This window comes from Prunus persica, chromosome G3 (genome assembly GCF_000346465.2).
Source record: "Prunus persica cultivar Lovell chromosome G3, Prunus_persica_NCBIv2, whole genome shotgun sequence".
Classification (NCBI taxonomy): domain Eukaryota; kingdom Viridiplantae; phylum Streptophyta; class Magnoliopsida; order Rosales; family Rosaceae; genus Prunus; species Prunus persica.
In genome coordinates, this window is record NC_034011.1 from 11,474,035 (window position 1) to 11,488,662 (window position 14,628).

At 36.2% G+C, this 14,628-nt stretch overlaps 2 protein-coding genes across 2 annotated transcripts; both read left to right on the plus strand.

The window, feature by feature from the left end:
* LOC109948017 (protein FAR1-RELATED SEQUENCE 5-like) lies at positions 12,007-13,145 on the plus strand. The gene is made up of 2 exons (XM_020559912.1): positions 12,007-12,166; positions 12,856-13,145. Exons 1-2 carry the CDS (start codon positions 12,007-12,009, stop codon positions 13,143-13,145), a joined length of 450 nt encoding a protein of 149 aa, XP_020415501.1.
* On the plus strand, positions 13,476-14,332 carry LOC109948018 (protein FAR1-RELATED SEQUENCE 8-like). The gene is made up of 2 exons (XM_020559913.1): positions 13,476-14,155; positions 14,239-14,332. The coding sequence occupies exons 1-2, from the start codon at positions 13,476-13,478 to the stop codon at positions 14,330-14,332; spliced, it is 774 nt and encodes a 257-aa protein (XP_020415502.1).

Below are 14,628 nucleotides of genomic sequence, written 5' to 3' on the forward strand. Positions count from 1 at the left end.
CCAATTTTGATCCAAGCATGCTTAAACCAAGAATTAGCCAAAGCCCCAAAAATCCAATGTCTGACAAAGCTAGCTGCTCTGGAGGTGATGTGAGATCCCTACATTTGGAGGATGATACTGCCAAAATGGGGAAACATCAGCCAGATGAATAGAAGGAAGAAGAAAAAAGAGATGAAGAAAAGGAAGAAGAAAAGGAGAAAGAAGATGAAGAAAAGCATGACGACAAGGTATGTTCACATAACTTTGTCTTTTTTATTTGTTTTTCAAAATTTCAGACGTCGATATTTTTATTTAATCCGTCGTTTGTTTACAACTTAGACGGCGGAATTTTTTTAAGACGTAATAAAATATTTAAACGACGGTTTTTGCACCGTCGTTTAAATGGTTTCAGACGACGCTTTATTCATAAAACCGTCGTCTTTATTGAATTACCACGACAGTTTTTTCACCGTCGTTTAAATACTTTTAAGACGACGTTTTATTCCTTAAACCGTCGTCTTTATTGAATTACCACGTCATTTTTTTTATTTCTTTAAACAGGTTATTGAAGTTGGTGATTATTCAAATATGGAGGCGCCATCTTCTTTAAAAACCCTTTGTCGTTTTGTGGAAACGACACTCCTGCCTGAGGATAAGACACTCCAATTTACAATTGATAAGGAGGTGTTTGGTGGTGAGCGCGATACCTTCCTCCGGCCTGAAGATATTACACAATTTGCAGGCATGGAAGAAATTGGAGCTACTGTATTGGCTGTATATATGAGGTTTGTACTTCTAAAATAATACCTCGTTGGTTTATATATTGAGTCGTCTTAACTAACTAACCACGTCGTCTTAACTAACTACCGTCGTGATAAATATATTATAACGTCCTCATCTATTTCAGTACGTCGTGTGAAATATTATAATACGTCGTTTTTTTATACATAACCGTCGTGTTTTTTTGTGCTGACTTGTTTATATTATTTTATGTATTTAGGTACTTACACGATGTTTTGAAACAAGCCAATATGTGCAGCATGGTTGGCTTTATCGACCCTGCTACAGTTAGTGCCAACTCTGGCACAATAACTGAAAGATCACGACTGGTAGCAGCTCGACTTCAGAAGACAGACGGTGAACAGATTTTCATGATGCCTTACAATCCAGGGTTATTCTCCTTAGGATTTTGTTTTTATGATTTTCAATAAATGACAGCTTATAAACTAACCACGTCGGTGTTTTATTTTATTTAGTCGTTTGAAACTACTAACCACGTCGGTATTTATTTATCGTCGTGATAAATATATAATGTCGTCGTTATCTACTTTATTTCGTCGTGTGAAATACTATAATACGTCATTTTTGTAAATAACCGTCGTTTTTATATTAATTTTGTGCAGCCGTCATTGGATCTTGCTGATTGTAAGAGCAAAGAAGGAGACCGTCTATTTTCTAGATCCTCTGCCAGGTCATCGTGTGGTCGACAAAGAGGCGAAAAACATTGTGAACAGTGCTTTAAAAATATATAATACCCACATAGCCCGAGCAGGACGTAAAAATGTAATTTGGAAAACTCTCTCAGGCACACCAAAGCAACCCAGCAATGTTGAATGCGGGTATTATGTGATGCGCTTCATGAGGGACATCATCATGGATCCTTCATTGGGGTTTGAGTATAAGGTAAGAAGAAATTACCTTCATACATTTCACGTCGTTTTTTGTATTATCAACGACGGTCATGTAAAATTAACGTCGTTGAATGGATATACTACGTCGGTTATGAAAAATATCGTCGTCTGTGATTGAATTTCTTTTTATTTATAAACCCTAATAGTCATTGTTTATGCAGTATGCCAAGGGAAACCAGGAAGCTTCATACCCCCAAGAAGCCATTGATGAAGTCCGGAATGAATGGGCAAAGTTTGTTTTCCAAATTATTAAACAGGGCAATTATTGAACACTTGATATTTATGTATAATGTACAAATTTTCTCTATAATATGTAATGTAAAAATTTGTTGAGGTTTTCTTAAATTAAAAAAAAAAAAAACATACAAATTGCTTAACCGACGTGTAATACTTTTCCAACAACCTAATAAAGTCAAAAACCGTCGTATTTTGTTGTTTCGTGTTTTAAACAAATACGACGTAAAAATATAGTTAGACGACGTTCTTTGAACAATTGAGTCGTTTATGGTTTACAACATCTTCAATTTCTTAAGGGTTCAGGGTATCATCGACGACGTTTATGTAATGACAGCGGTTAAGTCGTGGAATATATATTTTACGTCGTATAGTTAAATAGCCGCCATGGTTTCTCATTTTAACGACGTCATTTTAACGACTTAGTAGTCTATTACAATTTACAACGTCTACAATTTATTAACACCGACGTGGTTTGTTGTTGTGGTAAGAATATTTTATTATTTTTATATCAAAATATTCAAAATAAATTTAAAATAAATCAGAAAATTGAAAAGTCAACTCCTATGAAGTCATTGATATATTTTCTTCCACATAAACCTTGAAAAAATTCATTTTGAATAACAAAAATTTAAAATGACCATCCAAAACAAAATTGTTTTGATGAGTCATAAAATCACTTCTAGTTTTATGGTTTAGGGTTTAAAGTCTAGGGTTTAGAGATTAGGGTTGTTATTTATTGGGGTTTATTTTTAAAGTATAATTTTTGGGTAGTCTAGGGTATATGTTAGGCTTTAAAACCATAAAACCTTTTATAAACTTAATTTTTTAAATTGTATAATTTAGTTTTATGGGTTTAGGGTATTAATTTTTAACGACGGTGGTTGCGTCGTGGAATACATATTTTACGTCGTACAGTAAAACATACGACATGGTTTACGCTTTAAACGACGTCATTTTAATATGTAAGTCGGTTTATATAATTTACAACGTCTTTAATTTCTTAACACCGACGTGGTTTTTCAGTCGTCGTTATATAAAAAATTCAAAATAAATTTAAAATTAATCCGAAAAATGAAGCTTCAAAATGAACGGCCTTACGTTCTTAATCCGAAAAATGAAGTTTCCGTCGTGGAATATTAAATTTACGTCGGTACTTGTAGAACTTTCGCCTTGGTTTTTCTTTCGACGTTTTAAAACGTGCGAGCTCTAAAAATTTTCGCGCGACCTAAATTTTTTTAGATTTGGCTCTTATTCTTATACTTCGAACCCTGAAACCTAAAATTTTCAGATTTCGCGCGACATAACATTTCGCTCTCTCACTTCTGCTCTAATTAAAAGTTGCACTCTCCAGGCTCCGTCGAATCTGTGAGCTCGTCCAACCTGTAAGTACAAACCCTGTCTTCCCCTTGTAAATTCATTGAATGATATTAGGTTGTTTTGTTAAAGGGTTTTATGTGTATGCTTTGCGATCTGTTAATAATGTGCTTATAGGTATGGGTTCATGGATTTTCTGTTTAATGGGTTCATGGATTACATTATCTGTTATGTTGAATTGGGAATGGATTTAATTTTGTCGTATCTTTTAATCACCCTATGTTATGTTGAATTGGGAATGGATTTATTGTTTTCATGCTTGGTTTCATGTATATGTTGGTTTCTTGCTTGGTTTCATATATATGTTGTGTTCTTAATGGGTTTTGTGTTCTTGAAAATAAACTGAGACACGACGAATTTTAAGGCATACGACGACGATTACACGACGGTTTTTTTAAACTACCGTCGTTGTATTACTTATACACGACGGTTTTTTCATAAACCGTCGTTTGTATTACTTATAATAGACGACGTCTGTTGAAAATCCGTCGTCTATATATGCCAAATACGTCTGTTTTTGTTTAAAACCCGTCGTCTCTGTTGTGTATTACTTGCGATTAGATCATTGTATAATCTGCTATAGTGATGGTCATTGCCTGTATTTTCACTTTATTATAGATAATAGGTTATAGTGTCGGAGATGGATAAGTCATGGATGCACTCGGATAGAAGATCGAAGGCATATGAATTTGGGGTGGAAGCATTTTTGAACTTTGCTGTAGAAAATCTTCTAACTACAACACATATCCGTTGTCCATGTGTTAAATGTGTTAATTTGAAGTTGTTTGGGGTTGGAATTATAAGGGATCACTTATACTTTAATGGAATTGACCAAAGCTATAAGAATTGGATATTTCACGGAGAACCTTGGGAAGCAACTACTAATGCTAGTAGAAATGTTGAAGAAGATGATGGCCATAGTAGGTACAGTTTTGTGTCTGAAGAAATTGATATGGATGATAATGATTTTGGTGATTTTGGTTCGGATCCGTATGAGTTTGCCAATGTGATTGGGGATGGAGATCAACCAGTGTACCCTGGTTGTAGAAAGTACACGAAGTTATCGGCATTAGTGAAGTTGTATAATTTGAAGGCAAAACATGGGATGAGTGATGTCTGTTTTACAGAATTATTGATACTTCAAGGCGATTTGCTTCCAGAAGGAAATACAATACCAACCTCCATGTATGAGGCTAAAAAGACTTTGTGTGCATTGGGGCTGAGTTATGAGAAAATGCACGCATGCCCCAATGATTGCATCTTGTATAGGAAGGAGTATGAGGATTCAACTAATTGTCCTACTTGTGGTATCTCAAGGTGGAAGGAAGGCAAAGATTCAATCTTGAAAGAGGGTGTGCCAGCGAAGGTGGTGTGGTATTTTCCCCCAATTCCAAGGTTTAAAAGGATGTTTCAATCACATGAGACAGCTAAGAGTTTGACTTGGTGGCATGCTGCTAGAAAATCAATTGACGGTCAGATGTCTCATCCGGCGGATTCCCCGTCTTGGAAACTTCTTGATGATAAATGGCCTGAGTTTGGTAATGAGCCGAGAAACTTGAGATTGGCTCTTTCATCTGATGGATTCAATCCCCACAGTTCTCTAAGTAGCAGATATAGTTGTTGGCCGGTTATCTTAGTTACATATAATCTCCCTCCATGGCTGTGCATGAAACGAAAGTTCATGATGTTAACCTTATTGATTTCCGGTCCTAAACAACCCGGAAATGATATAGACGTCTACTTGGAGCCTTTGATTGATGATTTAAAATCCTTGTGGGTTGGGATTAGAGGAGTGTATGATGCACATAATGGAGAATACTTTACACTCAGAGCTGCATTAATGTGGACAATTAATGATTTCCCCGCCTATGGAAACTTATCTGGTTGTGTTGTTAAAGGATATAAAGCTTGTCCAATATGCGGCGATGATACACCTAGTCACAGGTTGAAAAATGGCCACAAAATTTGTTACATTGGGCATAGAAAATGGTTACCAATCAATCATCCATATAGGAGGCAACGTGCAGCTTTTAATGGGAAACCTGAATATGGCATACCTCCCGAGCCATTAACCGGAGAAGAAGTGCTGCATATGGTTGAAAATGGTGACAGAGTTTGTTGGAGGAAGAAATCAATATTCTTTGATCTCGAGTATTGGAAATACCTTCATGTGAGGCATGCCCTAGATGTTATGCACATTGAGAAGAATGTTTGCGATAGTATCATTGGTATATTGCTGGAGATCCCTGGAAAAAATAAAGATGGGATTGCTGCTCGATTAGATTTATTGAACATGGGGGTCAAAACTGATTTGCAACCCGAGTATGGAGAAAGACGTACTCGTTTGCCTCCTGGGCCTTGGAATTTGTCAAGAGCAGAGAAGAGAGAGGTTTGCAATTCTTTCTATGGTATGAAGGTCCCTGAAGGTTATTCTTCAAATATTAAAAATCTTGTATCTTTACAAGATTCAAGACTTCTTGGCCTTAAATCACATGATTGTCATACCTTAATGCAACAATTGCTCCCTGTGGCAATTCGTTCTGTTTTGGAGAAGCCTGCAAGGTATGCAATAACTCGTTTGTGCTTCTTCTTCAATGCTATATGTGCAAAGACTGTTGATGTTTCCAAGCTAGATAAGTTGGAAGAAGATGTAGTAGTTACTCTGTGTTTGCTTGAGAAGTACTTTCCCCCTTCATTCTTTGATATCATGGTTCATCTAGTAGTACATCTTGTCAGAGAAGTTCGTCTATGTGGGCCAGTATATTTTAGGTGGATGTATCCGTTTGAAAGATATATGAAAGTGCTGAAGGGGTATGTTCAGAATCGTACTCGTCCCGAAGGTTGCATTGCTGAGCGGTATATAGCTGAAGAATCGGTAGAGTTTTGTACTCAGCATTTATCTGATGTTAGTACAGTTGGAGTGCCTTCAAGCCAAAAGATGGGAGTTTCAAAGCCATTATCAGGTTGCACAGTGAGCGTAGTTGATCAGGACCTGTTGAATCAAGCACATCTATATGTCTTGGAGAATACGGAGGAAGTCCTACCTTATATCGAGTACGTATGAGTTTTATTCTTTAAGTTTCCATTTTAAATTATTTCTTATGTTTATCTTATATATTTGGGACCGTAATGCTTGAATTTTTCGTGTCATGTAGGCAACATATGATCCACATCAAGACTGCTTATCCAAAATTTAGAAAGAGAACAAAGTGGCTGCAGGATAAGCACAATAGCACTTTCATTCAATGGCTACGCTTCAAGGTATATGTTGTTGAATAACATATTTCTCTTTTAATTTTCTTCTTATTTCTATGTTAGATTGAATTAAGATTTGATTAATTTGCAGGTTCAAAGTGAACTTGAGGAAGACAATAATGGCGTATCAGAAAATTTAAGGTGGCTAGCAGCTGGTCCAAACATGGCAGTGCCATTATATAGGAGCTATCTTATTAAAGGTATTAAATTCAATATCAAGGCACAAGATGATGTGCGGACAACTCAAAATAGTGGAGTTTATTTACTTGCACATACCATGCAAGTTGCTAGTGCCAAGGATAAAAACCCAATTCTCTCAAATATGGGTTTCTATGGTGTCATTCAAGAAATTTGGGACCTTGACTACCAAAAGTTTACAATCCCAGTCTTTAGGTGTGATTGGATAGATAGTTCTGGTCTTGTAGTCGACGAACTTGGATTTACCCTTGTAGATTTGAGTAAAATTGGACATTGGAATGACCAATTTGTTTTGGCTTCTCAAGTCAAACAAATATTTTTTGTTGACGACCCGATGCATCGTGGTTGGTCGGTAGTGTTATCAATGCCTAATAGAGAATATAATGATGTTATTGGTGATGAAGTCTTAGGTGATGTGATAATTGAGTGTGAGCCATTTACTAGAGGGATGCCAAATGTTGACACATTTGATGAACTGGTGGGTGAGTTAGGTGCTCAAAATATTCGAGGTGGGTATGAAGATATATGGATTGAATGATGCTTATGTAATTGGCAGTGTATGACATTCATTTTATAATATATTGTAATGTGATTTCTTCACTTTCATTATACAGGTTTTGGCCACAAAACAATCAGTGCAAAAAATACTGGATCCAGATTACATCATTATATTTTGCATAAAAAACAACGTCTGTTCAAATAAAACACGACGTTATGGTGAACCATTTATTCAGCATATTTACCGACGTCTTAAAGCAACGTAACAATGAAGAACCACGACTCTATTGTGAAGTAATTATCCAGGATATCACGTCGGGGAAGGATTAAGAACCGCCATGTAATTCAAAATAACACGACTCCAATCCCATAATAACGACGTCTAAAAAACGAGATATATAATCTGAACGTTAAAAAATACGACGTCATCATACATTTTCCACGTCACAAGTTCTTTTATAAACGAAGAGGAACGAAATGAATTCCGACGGAAATTCATTATAACCGCCGTCTAATAACAATTAAACGACGTTATTTGTAATACGGCTCTCATCATAATCTACGCCGTCTATATGTTCTGTAATACGGCTCTCATTTATTTGGAACCGACGTTGTTTAGAAGTTCAACGTCGTCTATATTATTAAGTACGTCGTGAGTAATGAATACATATAAATACAACGTCGACTATATAAATGTATACGTCGTAAATAATGACACTGACAACTATTTCCACGTCATCTTTTTTAGAAAAATCGAAGTGGAAAATTTATTTCACGACGGTTTTTTGTAAATAAGAGACGTAGTAGATTTCAATAACGTCGTCTTCTCATGTATTTAAAGACGTCATATTTTTTCTAAATTATATTTAACGGCGTAGTATTTTAGTTGTCGTCGTTGTATGTATATCTTGCGGCCTTGTTCTTTTAATATGTGTCATATTTTTCCTTTTTAACGACGGTGATTTTTTTGAGTTGGTCGTCTATTCTCATCCTCGACTATTTTCTAGAACTTTAGCAGACTAAACATGTCTGTTTTTATTTTTTTCCGACGTTGTTTTATTTAACAACGTCTAATATTTATCGTCGTTGTTTGTTTCTGAAAATAGGACGTATAAATTTTGTAATACGACTCTCATATATTTGTAACCGACGTTGTTTAGTTTTTCAACGTCTACTCTATTAACATATACGTCGTAAATAATGACACCTACAACTATTTCCACGTCATCTTTTATCGAAAAATCGAAGTGGAAAATTAATTTTACGACGGTTGTTTTTATATATGCGACGTAGTAGGTATCAATAACGTCGTCTTCTAATGTATTTAAAGACGTCATATTTTTTATTGTCGTGAAAATTATATTTAACGTCGTCGTATTTGTATTTTCGTCGTTGTATGTCTATCTTGCGGCCTTGTTCTGTTAATATGTGTCATATTTTTCCTTTTTAACGACGGTTTTTTTAGAGAGTTGGTCGTCTATTATCATCCTCGATTGCTTTTTTTAGATCTTTTTGCAGTACAAAGACGTCGTTTTGTATTTGTTGATGACGTTGTATATTTTAACAACGACGGTTATTTAGCGTCGTGGTTTATGAGGGAAAAGATGACGGTGGATTCCACGACCATTGAAAAACCCAATACACGATGGTGATTTACCGTCGTCTTTTTGCTTTTTTGTAGTTGTGGCATAGGATAGTTGCCCCCTCTTCTTAGTATAAATAGGACCTTCATTACTTGTTTTCATGCATAGTTGTGCATGAGAAGAGAGAAAGAAATTGAAAGAGGAGAAAGTGAGAAAGAAAAGAAGATAGAGTGTGTGACTAAGTTTGTGAATGTGGTGAAAAATTGGGAAACACATTACATTCATAGCAAAAGCTTTGGTGTTAAGGTAGGGGTTTCTTGGGAGCCTTTACGGGGATTAATCTAATTAAATTTAGTGAGGTCTATATTATGTGTCATATTATAATGGATGTTCTTGATATTACAGTTTGGTTGACGTTCCTTGTATTGGGTGTTTACGTATTCTTAACTATTTGAACAATATGTTTACGTATTCTTAACAATTTGAACAATATTGGCATAATTGTATATACATTGGTGATGTTTTAAATGGTTACATTGTTGTGAGATACATGGGATATGTGAAAGGCATAATTATATCATGCCATGGAAATTGGTTGTAGTTGTTGGATTGAGAAAATAATGATGGAAAATAGGGTAATGGAAATAGTATTTTGTGTAGTTGAGTGTAACTCTTGGCAGGTACCAGGTCTCAGGGATCCCACAATGCACATGGTTTTATTGGGTGATTTGGGACTAGCGACATGAAGTTAGACAAGATGACTAACAAAAGGGGAATTATGGGATGATTGAAATGGGTGTTAGTTCATATAAATGGGCATTCGGGACCAAGTGGTATAACCATGGTATGGGACGTGCAGGTTTGCTTGTCCAGTTATATGAATTAACGGGATTAGATGAAGAGCATTCATGCATCATTAATAATGTGGTATTTGGCGGTATGATTGTATGTTACTTAATTTAATTATATCAATTTCCTGCAAAAAGGTTTATGTCCTTACTGAGCTATGGTTTCGCTCACCCCCTAACAGATTTTGCAGGTATTGAACCTAAAATCTAGAGCTTGTGATGATTTTGGCATATTTATAAAGTGTATTGTGTACATAGCTTGTGGATGAATGATGAGCTACTCTTTTAGTAAACTCTCGAGTAGTTCTAACTTGTAAAATAATGTAAAATTTTTAAGATTTCAGATGTTATCATTTCCGCTAAATATTCTATGTGAAATATTTATTTTATTTATTTAAATGTTTCTTCACATTTTAGTTATAGTTTTTTATATATTAAATTCTGTAATTAAGGTGTGAATCACGTCTTAACCCAAGATAACGTAAATCCGTGGGTTGGGGCGTGACAGATCTGAGGACTAATTTGCATTATCGAATCTTAGAATTACTTATTATTAAACACTTGTGGTAAAACTACCATACAAGAATTCTTAGTCAATTGTGTTTAGTGAACTCCATCTTTATTAAGCAGACACAGTGTGTACTAGCCTTTGCTGCCACCATTTGTCCAATTGGTGATCCCATGATCAGAAACATTTTAGGATGTGATATACCATAAACCAAATTGAGATGGGTTTGTTCTTTTTTTACCTTGTCTGTGGCTCAAATCTACATATCCGTCTAAGACTCAGTCATCAATTGAACTTCTTGTTGTTGCTAAAGAACAAAAGCAAAGCAAAATGTTAGAATCCCAATATTAGAGAAGAAAATAGATGCAGAGAGAAAATGATTATACCTTTAAAATGTTAAATAGAGGGCTTTCCAGATCACAGTGGAGAAAGAAAACAAGAAAAAGTGATGAAGAGAATAGGAGAAAAAGAAAGGCTACTCAAAACCTAAGCAGCCGACGAAGACAAACGATCAAAGAGAGAGGCGGAGTTGTCCAAAACCCAAGTCTTGGCGCGGGTTTCCAAATGTAACATACGCTGGACTAGTATCTGAAATAAAAATCCAACTCCTAACCACTCCATGATCCACTTTAAGCCCACTAAACATCCAACTAGATTCATGTCCAATTTAATTGGACTTGTCCATTCCAGTCCTGCCCACCAAATGAGGTCTAAGGGTTTTGTAAACCGGGAGTTTCTATAGCGAGTGAAAAGTTATAAGGGATGTTTTTGAGGGGTATGTAAGAGCCGTTGGATTTCATCCAACGGTGAGTTTTTAAAAGAGGGTGCATGTAGAATCGGGTTGAAATCTAACCCGTTTAGAAACCCAACTTCAGTTGAAGATCTTCCCTCTTTCCCTCTCTGTGAAAAACTCAAGAACACAATCCTCTTTTTTTGAATGTAAAGCAAACCCACAATTAGAAGGATCCAAATCTCCCAAACCTTATAGTCACTCGATTGTCATTAGCTCCTTGGGAGGCCTGCGATCTATGGTATCCTCGGTATTACAAAGAATGGCTCTTACCTAGCTGTTGCCCTGTTTTGATTCTATGGGTCAAGTGAAAACCCCTTCTCTTTTTCATTCAGCTGACAAGATTCCAGATGAAAGCAAAGTAGCATATCTCTTTTTGTAGCTAGACGCCGCAGCAGCAGTTGTTCCTCGATTTTGGTAGAGATGGAGTCTCAAATACCAAAGAGTCTTCTCTAATGTCCACTACATTCTCTCAAACTGACTGACTTCAGAGCTCCCGATTGATTTTGAGAGGTAAGTTCACTTGCTGGATTGATTTTATTGGGTTTGGTTTATTTTTTGTGAGGGTGGGAAATTCGTCATTTGTGGCATCAATAATGCGTCATTTTTGGAATCAATAATGTGTCATTTCCTTATGAATATTCAATATACTTAGTTGATTGTCTTTGGTGGGGGTGGAAAATTATGAAATGTAGGTAAAAGATCCTAAACTTAGGCTTAATGACATTAGGAGTAAGCATTTGGAGAGGATATTGGATAAAGTTCTGTAATTGGTGGTTTGAATTACATTTGTGTTCTTAGTTGAACATGTTGGTTCTAATGTTATTTTTTCCAGATTATTTCACAAGAGATGACGTAACTATTATTAAATTTTGCTTGCGTTTTGTGTAATCGGAAGTTAGGCTATGAGTATGTTGTGTCAATTTGGGCAATGTTTTGTGTAAGTGGAATGCATTGATATGTTGTGATGCAGTAATGACTGATTAATGAATTAATATTTGCTATGCAGTAATATAGAAGTGGATCAATAATATACGTAGATAAAATGTCTGAGGGCTCAGAGAGTGATGAATGTGCAACAGCTAATGGGAGGGTTTATATTCCTGAAGTAAGAAATGAGGAAACACCAGCAGTTGGGATGAAGTTCGACTCGCTTGACCTCGTTTACAATTTCTATAATAGATATGCATTCTTGGCTGGCTTTGGTATTCGACTTCATTCCAGCTTTTGGGGAAAAAAAATAAGAAAGAGATTTTGAGGAAAGAATTTGTATGTTGCAAACAAGGTGCATACAGGAGAGATGAAACTCGGGAGAGAAAAAGACAACGGGGAATAAGTAGATGCAATTGCAAAGCTAAGATTGTGGTTGTGAAGAAAATGGGAGCAAGAAGTATACCATCTCTCTTTTTGCAGAGGGACACAATCATAAGATGACACCCTCAGAAAGAATGCATTTATTGAGATCACACCGTCATATTTCAGATTCTACAAAAGTACTCACAAAACAGTTGGGTTCAGTTAATATTCCTATTCATCAGAAGTTAAGTATTTTCGAGGTGCAATCCGGGGGAATGGATAAAATCGGTTTTATCAAAAAAGATATCTACAATCTTGAATGTAGTGTGAATGGGAAGCTGAGGAACCACGATGTTGAACTAGTGACCGAGTATTTTATGGCTGAACAGAAAAAAAAATAAGGCTTTTTATTTCAAGATTGAGGGAGATGGCCATGACAGGTTTAGTCGATGTTTTTGGGTAGATGAAACTTCTAGACGGGCATATGGGTTTTATGGAGATGTTGTTGTATTCGATACCACATTCAACACGAATCGATACGACTTGACATTTGCACCAATGTTGGGAGTTAATAACCATGGTTAGACAATTGTCTTAGCATGCGCATTTTTGAGCAAGGAAACGACTGAGTCGTTTGTTTGGATATTTGAGGAGTTTAAGAAAGCCATGCCAGGTGGCGAACCTAAAACAATTATTACAGATCAAGATGCGGCAATGGCCATAGCGATTTCAATAGCCTTCCCGACTACATTTCATCGAATTTGCATATGGCACATCACATCAAAGTTCTCTGTTAAGTTACCACATTCTGCTTATAAGGAGTATTGGCGTGAATTTCAGAAAGCCATATGGGATACTGACAATAAGGATGAGTTTGATGCAAAATGAAATATTGTGGTTACAAAGGCTGGTTTGACTGACCATCCATGGCTAAGTTCAATGTTTGATTTAAGGGAATCTTGGGTTCCAGCCTACGCACGACAATTTTTTGCCGCTGGAATGTCAAGCAGCCAAAGAGCAAAAGGTTCTCATGGTTTTTTCAAGCAATACATATCAAGGAGAAATTCGTTGATGGATTTCATAATACGATTTGAGAGGGCACTTTCTCATCAACGTGAAAAAGAGTTAGTTGCTGATCACGTAGATGCATTTGAAGTGGCTCAATGTATTCTACCGATGCCAATGAACAAACAAATGGCTACCTTGTACACAAGGACAATGTTTCAAAAGTTTGAGCAAGAACTAATACAAAGTACAACATGTTTCCTAGAGCTCAAAACAGAGGATGCTTCTGAAGTTGTCTTTAACGTGAGCGAAAGGAAAAATTGGGAAACAAGAGTGGCAGAAGTCGTATATGTCAAAGATTCTGACCACGCATCGTGTAGCTGCAAAAGATTTGAATTTGTTGGAATTATTTGCAAGCACATCCTAGCATTGTTCAGAAGGGACCAGATTGAATATATGCCCGATAAATATATTTTGAAGAGGTGGAAGAAAACTGCGAAATCTGGATTGGTGTCAGATGCAAATGGCAACGAAATTAAAGACTGTGCAGATCCTGGTCTTTTAATAAAGCGGTGTACAATGTCTCGACTTGCTTCAGATGTGGTTGAGGATGCATTAATGGGTGAAGAAGGATGTGAGCTACTGTCAGAGACTCTAAAAAGTTTGCAGGTGAAGTTGAAGTTGTTGAAGGATGGACCAAGTAATAACGAAGTTGGAGGGTCCAGCTCTCAAACACAATATATGAAAGACCCTAAGAGAGTGAGGTGCAAAGGAAGGTCGAAAGGAGTAACGGGAGCAAATGAAAAGGCAATGAAGCGAGGGATTAGACACTGTCGAGAGTGTGGACACATTGGTCATGATAGAAGACAATACCCAAGACATTTGAACACACCGTAAGATGCTAACACTATTTATAATAACATCTAAAATTTGAATAGGGAAATTTTTTATGTGCTTGTGTTTGATGTTTATGTAGGACATCACCGTCGAACAATGACGAATCAACTCCAATAGATCGTGGTGACCCATTATTCGACGAATTTGACAGGATGCACGGACCAACTGAATGATTTATGTTCCTATTAGACGAAATTTGGTTGTTATGAAGATTAATGATTAGGGGAAGTTTTATAGATTCAGTTTTTGATTATTATTATTTTTTTGTTCATGTCCACCGATGAGGTCTTACTATGTCCACTGGTAATTGAAATGAAAATTTTCTTGGTTTCATTCTTGCATGAAATTTGGACACATGTTAATTTTACGTCTTCTCCCTATTTAGAAATTTTCATAGACATTTGATAAAGTATGAAATTTTGAGTTATGTGAAGAAGCAATGACTTTTACCATGTAAAATGGGTAGTTT

What these genes read in the sequence shown, in the direction of transcription:
- LOC109948017 (XM_020559912.1), top strand. Translation starts at nt 12,007, where the DNA reads ATGTCTGAGGGCTCAGAGAGTGATGAATGTGCAACAGCTAATGGGAGG. An exon ending in TGCATTCTTGGCTGGCTTTG is followed by an intron (nt 12,167 to 12,855) that starts GTATTCGACTTC and finishes CAATTGTCTTAG; the next exon opens with CATGCGCATTTTTGAGCAAG.
- LOC109948018 (XM_020559913.1), top strand. Translation starts at nt 13,476, where the DNA reads ATGTTTCAAAAGTTTGAGCAAGAACTAATACAAAGTACAACATGTTTC. An exon ending in CCAAGACATTTGAACACACC is followed by an intron (nt 14,156 to 14,238) that starts GTAAGATGCTAA and finishes ATGTTTATGTAG; the next exon opens with GACATCACCGTCGAACAATG.